This window comes from Fukomys damarensis, unplaced genomic scaffold, assembly GCF_012274545.1.
Source record: "Fukomys damarensis isolate Sample0158 unplaced genomic scaffold, DMR_v1.0_HiC HiC_scaffold_36, whole genome shotgun sequence".
In the NCBI taxonomy this organism is placed as follows: domain Eukaryota; kingdom Metazoa; phylum Chordata; class Mammalia; order Rodentia; family Bathyergidae; genus Fukomys; species Fukomys damarensis.
Window position 1 is genome coordinate 26197143 of NW_022900948.1, and position 14355 is coordinate 26211497.

The following is a 14355-nucleotide window of genomic DNA, read 5'->3' on the forward strand; positions in this document are numbered from 1 at the left end:
ATGGAAAAGAAAAAAATATGAGAAAATGGAAATAAAGTGTTTGTAAATGGGGGAGGGAGGGAGGGGGAAGGGAGGAAGGGAGGCAGCATGAAAGCACTGCAGGAGCAACTGCGACAAGTCAGGCAGAACCCAGAAGGGAGCCAGCTGAGCAGAAAGGAGAAGCAGCGAGGTGAGCCCGCTGTGTGGTCTTTGTTCTTGCCGGGTCACCCACAGAATGGAGGCTCTGGGACACAGGTGACACAGGGTATAAATAGGAAAACTCACTCTCCTCACCCCACTACTGCAGCTTCCAGAATAGGAGGAGATCATCCAAAGTGTTCTCCAATACATGGCTATGCAAAGTGTGTCCATGCACCAGCACACACAGACATCGCCTGGGAGTCTGCTCAAGCTGCAGGCTCAGCCTTCCTTTACACAAGATGCCTGGAGCATGGGTACTCACTCACCTTTGAAAAGCACTAATCTATAGCAGTGGCTTTTGAACCTGAGCATGAATCAGAACCACCTGGTGAGCTCACTGAAACACATTGCTGGGCTCCATACCCAGAGTTTCTGATCCTATAGGTCTGGAATGAGGCTCAGAATCTGTATTTCTAACAAATTCCTAGAGGATGCTGTGGCCACCTGAAAAACACTAGGAGAAACCTCTGCTCCACACATCAAATCTACCAGTGGACCAAGCTGCCCAAGGACTCCAGGCACTGTGTACCCAGCATCCCTTTTCATCACCCCATTAGGCTGCACTCAGCCAGCCCAGGCTTCTGACGATCACAATCCCACAGCCCACCCTTCAGGAGAAGGGCTCCAGCTCGTTCCAGCAGCTGTATGTGCAGAAGTAGCAATACCAAACTCAGTGGGACCGTGAGAGGCTTGTACAATGTCTGGCACACAGCAGGGACCTGGTACATGTATCCCCACCTGCCTGCAGCCCCTCGCTTGCACTCCTCTGACACTATCAGGGTCAGGGTGAGCAGCAACTTGGTATCTTGGGCAATGGCCCAAATGGAGATCCTGCTTTGGAAATAATATTTGCTCTGAACTGTTGGGGCTGGTTCCCAAGGTCAGAGGCCACCGGTGACCTCTGTGCAAGGAGTCATCATAAAACTAGGTACCTGGAAAGGCCAGAAGGATGACATAGTTTAGAGAGAGAGAGAGAGAGAGAGAGAGACGCTTGTGACATGAACCACTCTTCCCCTATGGCATCTATGAGCCAGTGAGGCAATGGCACCTTACATCTACATAGGACAGGGCTAATGATGCCACTGGTATCAAGCACTGAAGGGAGAAGCCAGACAGAGACAATGTCTCCCTGCTGTGTTCACACTGGGAACAGGGGTGAGCATTCTACTGTACCTTTACCACACTAAAACAGGCCGAAGTAGAGCCTGGTACACCATTCTAAGGCAGTACATCTGTCTTCCAAGAATCTGATGGAAGAACCTGCTACTCTATAACCTCTGAAGCTTGGTCTCAGCCGCAGGGAGTCTATGGATGGTGACACAAAGAGTTCAGACAGGGGACAGCTTGAATTCTTAGTTTCACTAAGTACTTGCTATGTGACACTGGGCAAGTCATTTAACTAGTCTGGGTCTCTGGATGGCTTATCTGCAAAATGGGACTGTTCCAAGGAAGAAACAAAACCACAGGCACATAACAAATGACTTCTTCCTTCCTTCTTTTTTCCTTGGAATGATTTCAAATCTATCATAAAATTATTCCTCAAAGAACACAGACTCCTTGCAGGGCCACTATATCACAACTCAGGAGACACTATTAATTTAAGGACAAGTGCAGCAAGATACCTCATCCAGGCTCAAGCATGGGAGGAAACCAACAGTTCGTTTTACTCCTACTCACAGAGCCCAGGGCTGGCGGCTGAACTGGGAGGAAGTGGACAGCAGGCAGCAGGCTATAGCATTTGCCCAGAAGTGGGGTCGGGGAGAAGGCATGGGCTGATGTGACCAGGGCTTCCCTATGTGTCTAAGTCTTCAAAGTCTGTTTATTTGTACTGACTTAATGATTGTATGTTAAACTATACTTCTGTTACGGCTCAGTTCAAATGGGTAATGTTCTCAAGAAAGCTTTGCAGATGGTTGAACTTATTTTTGTCTGCCTCTGTTCTGGGTGATGCAAAAAGCTGAACCAGAGCTAGACTTTTTTTTTTTTTTTGGTACCAGGGATTGAACTCGGGTCTTTGCGCTTGCAAGGCAGGCCACCAAACCGCTGAGCTAAATCCCCAGCCAGAGCTGGACTTTTAAGAGTTGTGTTGACTTCATTACACAGGGTGGAGGATGTTTGACAGGTGTGCCTTAGCCTCTAATCATTCAGGATAGCATATAAACTTGCAATAATTTGTCCATGGCCTTAGGAGAAAATCTCTCCAGTGAATTAATTTTTTGCTTCTAGACATGACACAACGCTTTCATCTCATTAACAACAGACACCCTGACTTCTGCTGTGATGCCTGACTTGAAGGTGTGACCTCCTGGAGTCCAGGAACTCCAGGGTTGAGGAAGGTCACTGGCAATGCTGGTGAAATGGGTACATGGCACTGCCACATTCCCGAACTATGCACACCCCATGGCTCTCACCATAAGGCCTGCTGCATCAGAGAAATATGGACCGGAAGCACCTAGTGGTGTATCTAGCATAGATGGCTACTGATGATATTACCTCACCTCTACCACCAGTGCTTTCCAGTCCCAGGGACAGGTTTCCCCTTCAAGCAAAGTCCCTTAGGGTCCTTTTAACCTCATTCATTCAATTCATTCTGTACTTCCTAAGCATTAACTGTAGGCCAAGCCCACATTAGACAACAGGACTTAAGTGGTGACTAAGGAATACAAGTGTCCATTAAAAGATCCTACAGTCATTAGAAACTATCTTTATGAAAAGTCAGACATGGTGGCACACACTGTAATGCCAGCGCTTGGGAGGCAGAGTAGCAGAATCACAAGTCTGAGGCCAGCCTGAACTACATAGCTAGACCCTGTCTCAAAAAACTAAAAACAAACAACAAAAGCCCCCAAACTTTTTATATGTGTGAACATGACAAAATACATTTACCAAAAATACTAAGTTAAAAAATACAAAGAATTTGTATAATGACTCTAATCAGAATTACACTTCTTAAAAATCCACTCAAAACTCACAGAAACAATGTCTTCCTTCCAATTGCCTGATTACTGTGCTAGTTTCCTGATATTCTATAGTAAGTGTGCACTGATTTTATAATTTGAAGAAACCTTTCAGATCAACTTTTAAGAACTGATAAAATACAAAGGTAGCAACCCAATCTTATTATGGTGCTCACAAATACTAATTATGAATGGATATATCATAATTCATAATCTAGGAGAAGCCAATGAACACACTGGTAAATGAATCCCCAGCATATGTCTATCTGATGTGCTGATGAAATCTCCTATGTGCAGCTACACATTAGCATTCTCTTCACTAGCACTGGAGACTTCAGCAAGTGTTTCTTATACATTGTGAACTACATCCTATGGATGAACAGCCAACACTGACAATCCTGCAGGCAGGCTCCTTGTCATTAGTCTTCCCACCCATGACGACCTGCAGCACTGCTTCCAGACTGACCTCAGAATAAGCTGTACTCAGTCACCCAAGGAGCTGCTACTGCTTCGGCACCTCCCACCCCAGAGACTTGACATGGGCCATCTCCTCCACTTGAGCTCAGCTCGCTTCTAGCTGCTCACAGCTCACCGTTGCCACTACCCACCCCTAGAAGCAGCCTGAGTCATCTCTGCCCCCTCCCTCAACACTTAAGTCTCATCACTGAGTCCATTTCCCTGTACTACAGAGGCTGTTTTCTGGCATGTGTTCACAGCCACCTGCCCTGCTCATTTTCTTACTATCTCTGTTTAGCAACTCCTTCTCTCTGTTTCCCCCAGGCCCAGTTCTTAGTCCTGTTCCAACTTCTGCTCCCATACAGTCAGCATGGCCTTTCTAACATGCACATGTGATCAGCCTGTCTCCTCAGGAAGCCTGCAAAAGCCTCACTGGTGACCACACAAAGTCCATGGGGTCTGAGGCCATCCACCTATTCAGCTTCTTGAACTTCACCCCAACATATCATTTAATTGCTGCTACCCGCCTCCATTTTAGTAGTGCTGGGGATTGAACCCAGGGCCTCACGCATTCTGAGCAAGTGCTCTGTCTACCACAGGAACTATACACCAGCTCCTCCCAGCACTTCGGTTTTACACCCCAGTCCCTTGATTCTGCCCCCCGCCCCAGGCCTCACAGCCCTGCCCCATCCAAGCCTCCTGCATCGTCTCTGCTGCTGAAGGGATGCACTGTGCTCTGCATCTAACTTCCTCACTGAACTGCAAGCCACCTGGGGGTAAAGACCGTGTCCTACTCATTTACACCCCGGGACAAAGTAGAGCACTGGGCCTGGCACAGTACACACTTGTTTGTTGTAATGCAAAGTAATAACATTAAAACAGTAATCACTACAAAAGAGGAATGTACCTTGTAGACAGAGAGCAGCTAATTCCACAGCTGTTTCATAGGGGCATTTCAATCTAAAAAAAAGAAAAGAAAGTAATTTCAAATATGAAATTTTATACTTGTAAACATACAAAATATCAATAAAATCATTCTTCAAAAGACAGTGATATCTAAGCAATGATTTTTGTTCTTAGTTTATTTTTTTGCTGTCCACATTAAAGAATGCAAAGAAACTGGTGCATTAAGTTTCCCCAAATCAGTTCTCATCATATGGCAAAATAATCCAATCTAGGTATGCTTTCTATTAACCTTGCAGGTGACTTTGCTAAATTTGGCAAGAATGGGAAAGTTTGGAAAACAGAATGAAAAGGATCCCTTTGCATTATTATTTTAAAATTATTTTATCTTGACCTAGTACATGTGCTTTTCAAGCTGCCTCCAGTCTTTCTTAAAACAAGGTATTAGTGTTAAAAATAAAACACACCATATCTAATGTTGCCAGGGCAGTTGGATGTACTCAGCATTCTACTAAGTATAACTGAGGCACAGGTATAGAAGTGTGTTACTGCAAACTCATGATCTCATTCACACTTACATTTCAAAGTTAGTTAGAAAAATAATAATGACATACATTGGTATAGCACTTCATAGTTTTTATAAGACTTTTCATATATGTATCATGCAATTTGGTTAATGCATCCAGTCTGTAAACCCCTGGGATGGATAATGACCACTGTCTCCCTTCTACCACTTTAGAGATGAGGGAGTGTCAAGGTTGTTCCAATGGTCATCCAACTGACAGCAAGCCGTGCTGGGACTAGGACACCATTCTGCTTTAATGTACAGTAAACCAACTAGAAGTACATGCAAACTGCAAAGTACTGTACAAATGCAAGGTGTTGCCATTAATATTTTTCTAAACTGAAGACAATTTCTACAGTTACGAGGCCTTTACATGAGGAGCACAGTATGGAGAGAAAGATAAAAAATACGCGCACACTCATATACACACGCCAACCAAAGATCTGTATTGCATGGCTGAATAAGGCAAATGTATACACTGTACAATCTCCTTGTTCTACTGAGTATATGCTACTGAAAGTTTTATAGCATCTTTTCTATTGAGAGTTTGCAAATTCAGAAATTACATTTTAAAATTTCTTTCAGATTCAAAATCAGAATGTATTCTTGTTAGTAACATCAGATATATTACTTCTTAGACTTGAAGTAGCCTTAGCTTTTTATATAATAGAAAATAATCGATACCTAAGCTGAAAAATGACATAACTATTAAAGCTATGACTCCTGAAATCTTATCTTAAAAATAAATTACTATTACATGCGAAATCAACCATTTCAGTGCTAATGCTTCTCATGCTCAATAATCTTTGTGAGTAGCCAGAAGCCTAGTATTTAAATAAAAAACATTTTGAAAAGGGGAAAAAGGAAATGAGATGAGATGTCTAAACTTCCTTCTATCCGAATCAGAACTTTACTTTAATGTGGATGGTGATGAATGAGACTTTTTGACTGTCCAAATACTTGTACGTGTATACATACTAATAACGTATCTTGCTTGCAAATACGACAAAAGCCATTATGAATGGGGCAGTGATGTGATCAGGGAGAGAATTATTCCCAAATACACATCACTTAAGATATTAAACACTTGGGCCGGGGATTTAGCTCAGCGGTTCGGTGGCCTGCCTTGCAAGCGCAAGGACCCGAGTTCAATCCCCGGTACCAAAAAAAAAAAAAAAAAGATATTAAATGCTCTTGGAAATGCTTCAAGCCATATAATTTTCATTTAAGACAGGATGATAATGACAGTGATACAAATATTAGACTCACTTTACAATGCCTGGTGCACTTTTTTGAATTTTGAAAAGGGAACAAGGGTAAAGAGTTAAAACAATGAATTATTTTGAAATATACTATGATACATCCTGGGTGAAGATTTAGAATAAAAACATACTTACTTTCCAGAAAGAATGTCATGCCTGAGTTGTAAAACAAACAGGTACCTGACAAACATATACAAAAGTCAACAGAGAGTAAACCTTTCCTGGCCACCTCCAATCCCCAACATCCCACCCAAATTCCCACCTCACTCACAGCCTAGGATTCTGCACCATCAAAAGGGAGGCCAAAGCAAATGAGAACCTGAGTGGAAGGATCTCATGGGCCTCCAGGAAGGCATCCTAGAACCCCAGTAGGCAGGTGAGGGCATGCTGGGAGTTTGCAAAATATTTGCAGGATGGAACATGGAACACTGAGACATCCAATGACAACTTCCACAACCCTTTTGGTGCTCAAGAAGTGAGCCCAATGGGTTCACAGAACTCAGCACACAGGCATGCAATGTGTCTAATAAAACCAGCAGTGTGGAGCCACTGGGTACGGCCCTCAGACAGCTCTAGCAGGCAGATTCCAGAACCACAAGTTTGCAGCTGACTGGAGTCTGCTAGTAACAGCTTGTGGCTTTTCCTCCTGATGCAGCCTAACTACAGACTCTTAACAAAACAGGTACACAGACAGTACACACACACACACACACACGAAAAATCCTAGAATAGGACTGCAACTGGGGCAACAAAAAATGGGGAAGACAGCAAATAACACAAATGGGACTTAGGGAGAAATAAATGTCTTAGTTTAAATGGTTTTGCTTTTTATTTTAAACCAGGAGAATGTGGGCATCAGTACCACTTACAATGCTTTGTAAAAACCAAAGCCGCCCACGCTCTACTCCATACCTACAGAGTCAGAATCCTACACGCAAGAGTGGTCCCCAGGAATCTGATTTGTTCAAAAGCTTCCTGGGTGTTTCTGATTCACACAACTTGGTTTAAAAACCACTGGTTTTGGTGACAGAAGCAGCATATTTCACAAAAAGCTCTGAAGAGGAACACTAGAGTAATTTAATTTGTTTGAACCTTAGAAATAATGCAGGCAATTGCTTTCTGTAGGCCAGATAGAGGAGAATTTGGGTGACCCAGAAATCAAGGGTGGTGCTGGTGAAGGTTCTAGTACATTCCAGAATGTCCTGGCTACCCCACAGGTGCTTAACTTCACTTCTGAAATTCAGAATACTGGCTTGTATATACATATCAAGGGAAACACAGTACCAACACGGCCAGAACTTCTGATGCTTGTGGGAAAACCTAGCTATAAAAGCCCTGTAGGGCCAGGTATGGTGATGCAGGCTGAGGCAGGATTGTTGTGAGTTTGAGGCCAGCCTGGGCTACATAGTGAGTTCAAAGCCAACCTAAAACACATAGCCAGACCTTGTCACCAACAAACAAACAAAAGCAACGTAAGTCCCCTTTAGGCCCTTCCCGTAAAGTAATGGTGATGACTGGTCAGTCTTTAAAGTGTTACTGAGGTTATCATCTTCAAACTAGCGGCTACCACTGCAGACTACCTAACTATGTACGTGTCACCATCACAACCCATCACACACATACAGTGACGAGGCTCTGGGGGATATCAACAGCAGGAAAAGGCTAGGTAAAGCATTTCACTGATGGAAAGGTAACTGGAGGGAAAGTACATATGCAAAATTTGACACTCTCTGAAGTTCAAGTGATAAAGAAACAGGCAGAGCCAGGTGTGGTGGTGCATGCCTGTAATCCCAGCACTCGGGAGGCTGAGGCAGGAGGATCACTGTGAATTCAAAACCAATCTGGGATACTTAGTGAGTTCCAGGTCAGTCTCAACTACATAGTGAGACCCTGTCTCAAAAAAAACCGAAGGCAGGCACAACAAAGATAACTTGAAAGGATTTAGACCACTTTGTTGTAACTAGCACAGTTTGTTTAAAGAGATGATATTTTCTACTATAACAATCAAAGGGATGTTTTACAGCTCCTCAAAAAATAAGATGGCAATTATGGATTGAAAAAATATTCTCCCAAAATCTATTTTCCCTTTTCGTAGCTGAGACAAAAATATAATGCCACAGATCAAAATACCAAGATCCAAGGAAATAGAAATGGGACAAGAAAATAAATATAATGCTTACTAAGAATAATATTAAATTAAGCAAAGTTATGGATTATTCAATAGAATATAGAAGCCCAGGAAAAATGCTAATAACTCTTGCTCAGAAATACAGACAGAGAACAGAAGGGAGGCAAACCTACAACTTACAAGACACACAAATCTAGGTAAGGCAAGTGCTACTGGGCAGGATCGTCCCCATTATGTCCTACCTTGTAAACTCTTCTCGAAGGTTGTTTGGTTCTGAAGAATAGTATTTAACTCGAAAGTGCAAAGCATATGCAGGTCCAACTAAACATTTGTAGACAGAAGGTTGAAGATGTTTTTCCCCCAATTTTGAAGATCACAAAATGGACGAAAGGAAAAACACATTAAATCTATAGCACATGTACCACTCCATGTGGAGGGCACAACTAGGCATGCAAAGGTAATACTGCAATGGACTTTTATTTTGACTATGGAGATTTAACTTGTAACCACATTTGAGCAGAAAATATAAGACTCTGGATAAATGACTAAGAGCTGGCTCTTTACTTTTAATGCCAAGATAGTCCAAGTGGATATCCACGTTTTACAAAGTACAAAGTGGGCTAAACAAAAGGAACACTCAAATAGCAAAGCATGTTGTCATCTGAGAAATAAAGTAAGGATACCTTACAGTATCTTTAAGAAACTTGATTTTTTAAATGACGCAAACATAAACAACATCAGAGAAATGTTGTTACCCCACCTGCAAAGGAATAAGCTGAGCTACACTACCAAGGAGACCTCCCACTCTCCCAGTCACTGAGTCTACTTTGTAATTCATTAGGAAGAGAATACAGTAGGTGTAAAGTCATGTTTCTGAATAGTACATTAGTCATTTCTCATTGGCAGATGTGTCTAATTTCAAAGGAGAGTACAGGTGGGTTTTTAGTATCTACTAAAAACTGTTATTCAAATTTTAAACTTTAACTTTGGCCAGCTCTAATAAAAATTATCTATTTAAAATTGGATTTCTTTAAAAGTGCTTTCAATTTCCAATGAAAACACAAACCCTCAAAACTTGGGCACAGGAATTTACTGGCAGTTAAAAGAAATAAAAGAGGAGACTAAATTCTGTTCACTTACTTTTCATCTGCTTTTTGATGGGTTTAGAATGATCCAGCCAGTGCTGAAAGAAAGAGAACATTACTTTAGGAATCATTCAACAGCAAGATTTTAGTCCCTCAGAGTTACCTTCCTCTATAAACATGAGTAATTCTATCCACAAAAACCCAGAAGTGGATCAGATTATGAGTACTTCACTGCAAAATACTTAGTATGATGTTCACAATTCTGTGCTTGTGCACCAAAGTGCATTTTTATGGGAAGAGGGCACCACATTTTACCTAAGTTTTAAAAAGTAGTACCTGAAAGGACCTAAAACCCCTTAATGAATTCAACTGTAAAGCCCCTGTGCGCAGTGGAACAACTCCATTGCCTTTTCCTTCAGACTTGCTCATGTTATCGATCTTCTCTAACATTTCCTATCCTCTGTTAATGTAGCAAAAAAGTACAAGCTACAATGCTAGAATCTCTCTTCATACCTCAGGCTTGAATTTGTCAGCCTAAACTCTGAAATGACAGAACCAAAGTTCACTGCCCCATTATTCTTTTGCTAGGAAAATAACACTGTAGAAGGAAAGACAGGCAGGCATTTGCCTAAGATAATTTTACTGTCAATGAAGGTACAGTATCTTAACTACCTCAAAATTTTACCATAACTAGGGCCAGGCAGGGATTTAGTTCAGTGGTGCTGCACTTGCCTCTCAAGTGCAAGGTCCTGAGTTCGATCCCTGGTACAGCAAAACAAAACAAAACAGAAAAAAAAAATGACCATAACTACTTCAGTTATCTCTTTAGGAGCTCACAAGCCATTCCCTTACTTAAGGGTATTTCATAATAGCAAAGATGATACCACAGTCTTGAAGGAGGCTCAGGAGCCTAACTTCCACGGATAGCTACATGAGGGGGTTATGTCCAGATAAAGCCATTGTAAAGTGAAAATACTGTAAAGCGAAAAAGGCATTCAATGTTTACTGCACACCATAGCTTAGCACCATTGAGTACTGACTGTGTGGTTGCCTGGGAGTTGCAGCTTACTGCCACTGCCCAGGATCTGGAGAACTTGAGTGTTCTATCAAGTAACATAAGCCCAGGGAAAGATCAAAATTCAAAATTTGAAGTACAGTTTCTCCCTAATGCCTATCACTCCTGTATCAGCATTAAGTTGAACCACTGTCAGTCAGAGCCTGTCTATTCTCTGAGCTCCTTTGAAGATAAGCCCCTCAGGATCAGGGACCAATCACTGAATCATTTCTGTGCTTCCTTGACAGGTACTAGGCACAGTACTCAGCAGACCCTTATTAGAATGAGAAGTGAACAAATGAAATCATGAATCATTTTTTTTAAATGAGGCAAGTTAGGGATATACTCTCTAACACTGAATAAACTCAGTGCACACTGGAACTTCAATGTTAGTAAAACGGCTGGAATGACACAGCCAGAGTAGGTTTCTCACCAGCTATTCAGAGCCAGAGGCCGCTCTGCTGATTGCCAGGGACTTTCAGAAGCAATCTACACTCTGCACATCCTAATAATAAGAAAGGGTGGGGCTAAATTAGTATTGTGTACTCCACACCTAACCCAAGCATACATTGTGACTGAGTGGGAGGAGAGGGGTGAGGAAACACAAAAGCATGTAACCAATGAATTATATTACAATAAGCTTATGAGCAGGGTGAGGGGAGAACGTGGGCTTTTGTCATCTCCACTGCCAGGTAGGCAAGCGTGTAATAAAAGATCACCACAGCAGGATGCATATCTCACAGGCACATGTACAGGATGCTTTTCCTTATTATTAATAGCTCTTAAATGGAAATGACCTACATGTCCATCAACAAAGACAGATTAAAATATGGCTCATCCATAAAATGAAATACTATTTAAAACTGATGTAGGTCTATCTTTACAGATGTGGCAAGAGGTCTACAAACACAATGGCAGATAATCAGGATACCATTTATATAAAATTATTATTTTCTATTAAGAGATGTCCAGAAAGATTTGCAGAGGTTATTTTTGGGTAGTAGGACTATTTACTTTAAAAAATTTTTTTCTGCATAATTTTTTTTTATTTTCATGAGGATATTATTTGCAGGGAGGTGGGCTAGGTTGTCATTTCAACATTTGTTGTCATTTGCCTACCAGGCAGTTTCTGATTATGAGTTTCTGTTATGGTAATTAGGTATCACTACCACTCTCAGTTGAAAACCCCAATCTCACAGCCCTGGGAGTACAGCTACAGACTGGATATGAGCATATTCACTCTCCTGCCAACTACCACACTAACGGCTATGTCTAAACCTGTTCTTAAAGGAATTCACTCTTACCCTGCAAAGAAAGTTCTCCCTTGAAACTACTAGTCTACGCAGCCCAAGAATATCACAGTTTAAAGGTGCCTGTCCTCTTTCTTTCCTTTCTCAAGTCTCTTTACCATAATTCAGAATAGATCAAGTTTTCAGCGCACCCTTCTTCTCTCTTTGCTATCAAACTCTAATCTCCGTCCAAGTCCAGTTTGTGTGATTTCCTTCCCCAAGATTTTAACCCTGGCTGTGTATTACAATTATTTGAAAAACTTTAAAGAAGTCAATATCCAGGTCTTGCCCAAGACTCATTAACCAAAGGCTCACAGCATCAATGTCTTATAAATGCTCCCAGGTATGTCCTTTAAATATTTAGTTCTGAAGTTTTCTGCATCCTCTCCTATTCAGGAAGATGTCTTGATAATCTTGAGTCATCCACAACCTATCTAAAAATGGCTATTTGAATTCTCTACAATCTCAAGCACCCTCAGTTTTTACGGGCTAGTCAGCTCCAATGGTAAAAGGGCAAGTGTCTGCGGTGGAGGTTAACACACAGGTAGACCAAGGCCAAATGCCTGGGTCAGATACTCCCAAGGAACTGCTTTGCCCTCTGGCTACATCACTAATGGAGCTCCCTTACCCCATTTCAGGGCTATGACCCATCCTTCCTGCCCAAAGCAAGGCCTGCCAGAATGGAGGCCTACGAAAAGCTTGGGGTTCACTAAACTGAGAAAGGAATCAAAAACAGTTTCATTATTTTGAAAGCTCCTTGACCCCTTGAGTTTTCAGATCAGGTTTACATCAGAGGTGCTAAGAAACCTAGTCACCATCTGAAAATGAGAAAAGATAAAAATCATCTTGGATCCAACCAGCTCAAAAGGACTGACTTTCTTCATAGCTTCAGGAGCTTGCCAGGTTCTGATCACTCATATTTTATCTCATAAGACTCCCCATGACTTGAATACTGGAGCAAAGAGAGGCCAACATGGCATTTAGTAAATTCTATCCTATGCATGGCCAGAGGACTGTATTTAGCACCTATTTGGGATGTTCACCTGTGTCCAGGCTAAATATGGCAAGGCTTCCTATCCATAAAGGCCAAGGTAATTGGCTCTAGATCTCCCAGAGAAACTAGTCAATGCAGACAGAGACACATTTCTGAGTTCAAATGGCAAGAAATTTAATTCAAACACTAATGGGAGTTAGCAAGGTGGTTCTGATCTGAATTTGTCATTTAAGTCCACCTGGCAAAGCCCTTTCCATAAATCAAGAAGTGTGAGATGATCCTGGCAAAGCCCATCTGTTCTAGTAGTGCATCAATTCTGGAAACATGACACACACTCAGTCTGACTGGAGGATTTCATAGGCTAAAATCTTCATGGTAGAATTGGAATAGCAATGCTCAAGAGAAGCTCGGGGGTTAAAGAACATCCAAAATTTCTTTGTCTGAACATCCCCAGAGCCCTTGCCATTAAGCCTGAGTGATGGGAGTCATAATGGGATCTCTAGTACCTACAGATTTCCTTGGCTTATAAAGAATATCAAGCTTGTGTTTAAATTAGAGCTGGAAGGAATCTGAAGAGGTAATCGTTTCCAAAGGATGAACAGAGATGCAAAGAAGGAAAGGAAGAAGCACTCTGAGAGCTGCCGTGTCACATCCATCACCTAGCTCAGGCCTCAAAGCAGGTGCAAGGTGGGCCAGTTGGTAGATGATGTGGGGGATATGGCCCTAGTGAAGGAAGGCAGGATTCAAGCTCACACTGGCACCCACAACCATTACTCAAGGTCCTCAGACCACGAACCAGCTTGAAGGGCCTTCTCCACTATAGTAGGGATCACTCCTCTTCTCCATCAGGATGAGGCTACTGGAGGTTTCCTTGGGTCTTTGTCTAAATAGTCAGAGACCCATTCACCCACTTTCCATCCAGGACTGATATTTGTACCTGGGCAGGAAAATCCTCACCAGCTTCTCATAGTCAGCTTTCAGAGAAGCTGCCAGAGGCTACAGCTCTTCATCAGCCCATCTGATTATTCTCTATGCTACCATGAAGGTGGCACAGAATTTAAGTCTCAGCTCTGCTACTCACTGGCATGAGCAAGGCCCCTGTCTCTGAGCCTTAGTTTCCTCCCCTATGAACTAAGGTAGCCCCTAACAGCACTATTTGAAGGTTCAAACAAATGTCCACAGAAGCCATACCGAAACGTTCAAGTGGCCGGAAGCAAGAGGTTTCATCTGATTTTCTGCAACAATAACAAAGATTCTACTGGTAGTGCTTACACTTTCCTAGTTCTCCTTTTTCTGAAGTGCTGGGAATGGAAACCAGCTCTCTGAACGTGCCAGGCAAATGCTCTACCCAAGCTACACTCCCTAGTCTTGCTCCTTTGTTCTCATGATCACATCTGAAATGGCACATGTGTCCAGCAGTGTGTGCACAAGTGGCAAACAGGATGACCTTCCAAGCAACTGGCAGAGTGAAGCCAGGGGAGC

At 42.3% G+C, this 14355-nt stretch overlaps 1 protein-coding gene across 4 annotated transcripts in view; it reads right to left on the reverse strand.

The window, feature by feature from the left end:
* The window catches only part of Epb41l4b (erythrocyte membrane protein band 4.1 like 4B), a 116165-nt gene that overhangs the window by 71276 nt on the left and 30534 nt on the right, over positions 1 to 14355 (reverse strand). For all 4 annotated transcript variants that reach the window (XM_033759255.1, XM_033759253.1, XM_033759254.1 and 1 more), the window contains exons 3-6: positions 9592 to 9634; positions 8694 to 8772; positions 6459 to 6503; positions 4501 to 4553 (exon numbers count right to left, since the gene is read on the reverse strand). In XM_033759255.1, the coding sequence (XP_033615146.1) occupies positions 4501 to 4553; positions 6459 to 6503; positions 8694 to 8772; positions 9592 to 9634 (220 nt within the window). The remainder of the gene's footprint in view (positions 1 to 4500; positions 4554 to 6458; positions 6504 to 8693; positions 8773 to 9591; positions 9635 to 14355) is intronic.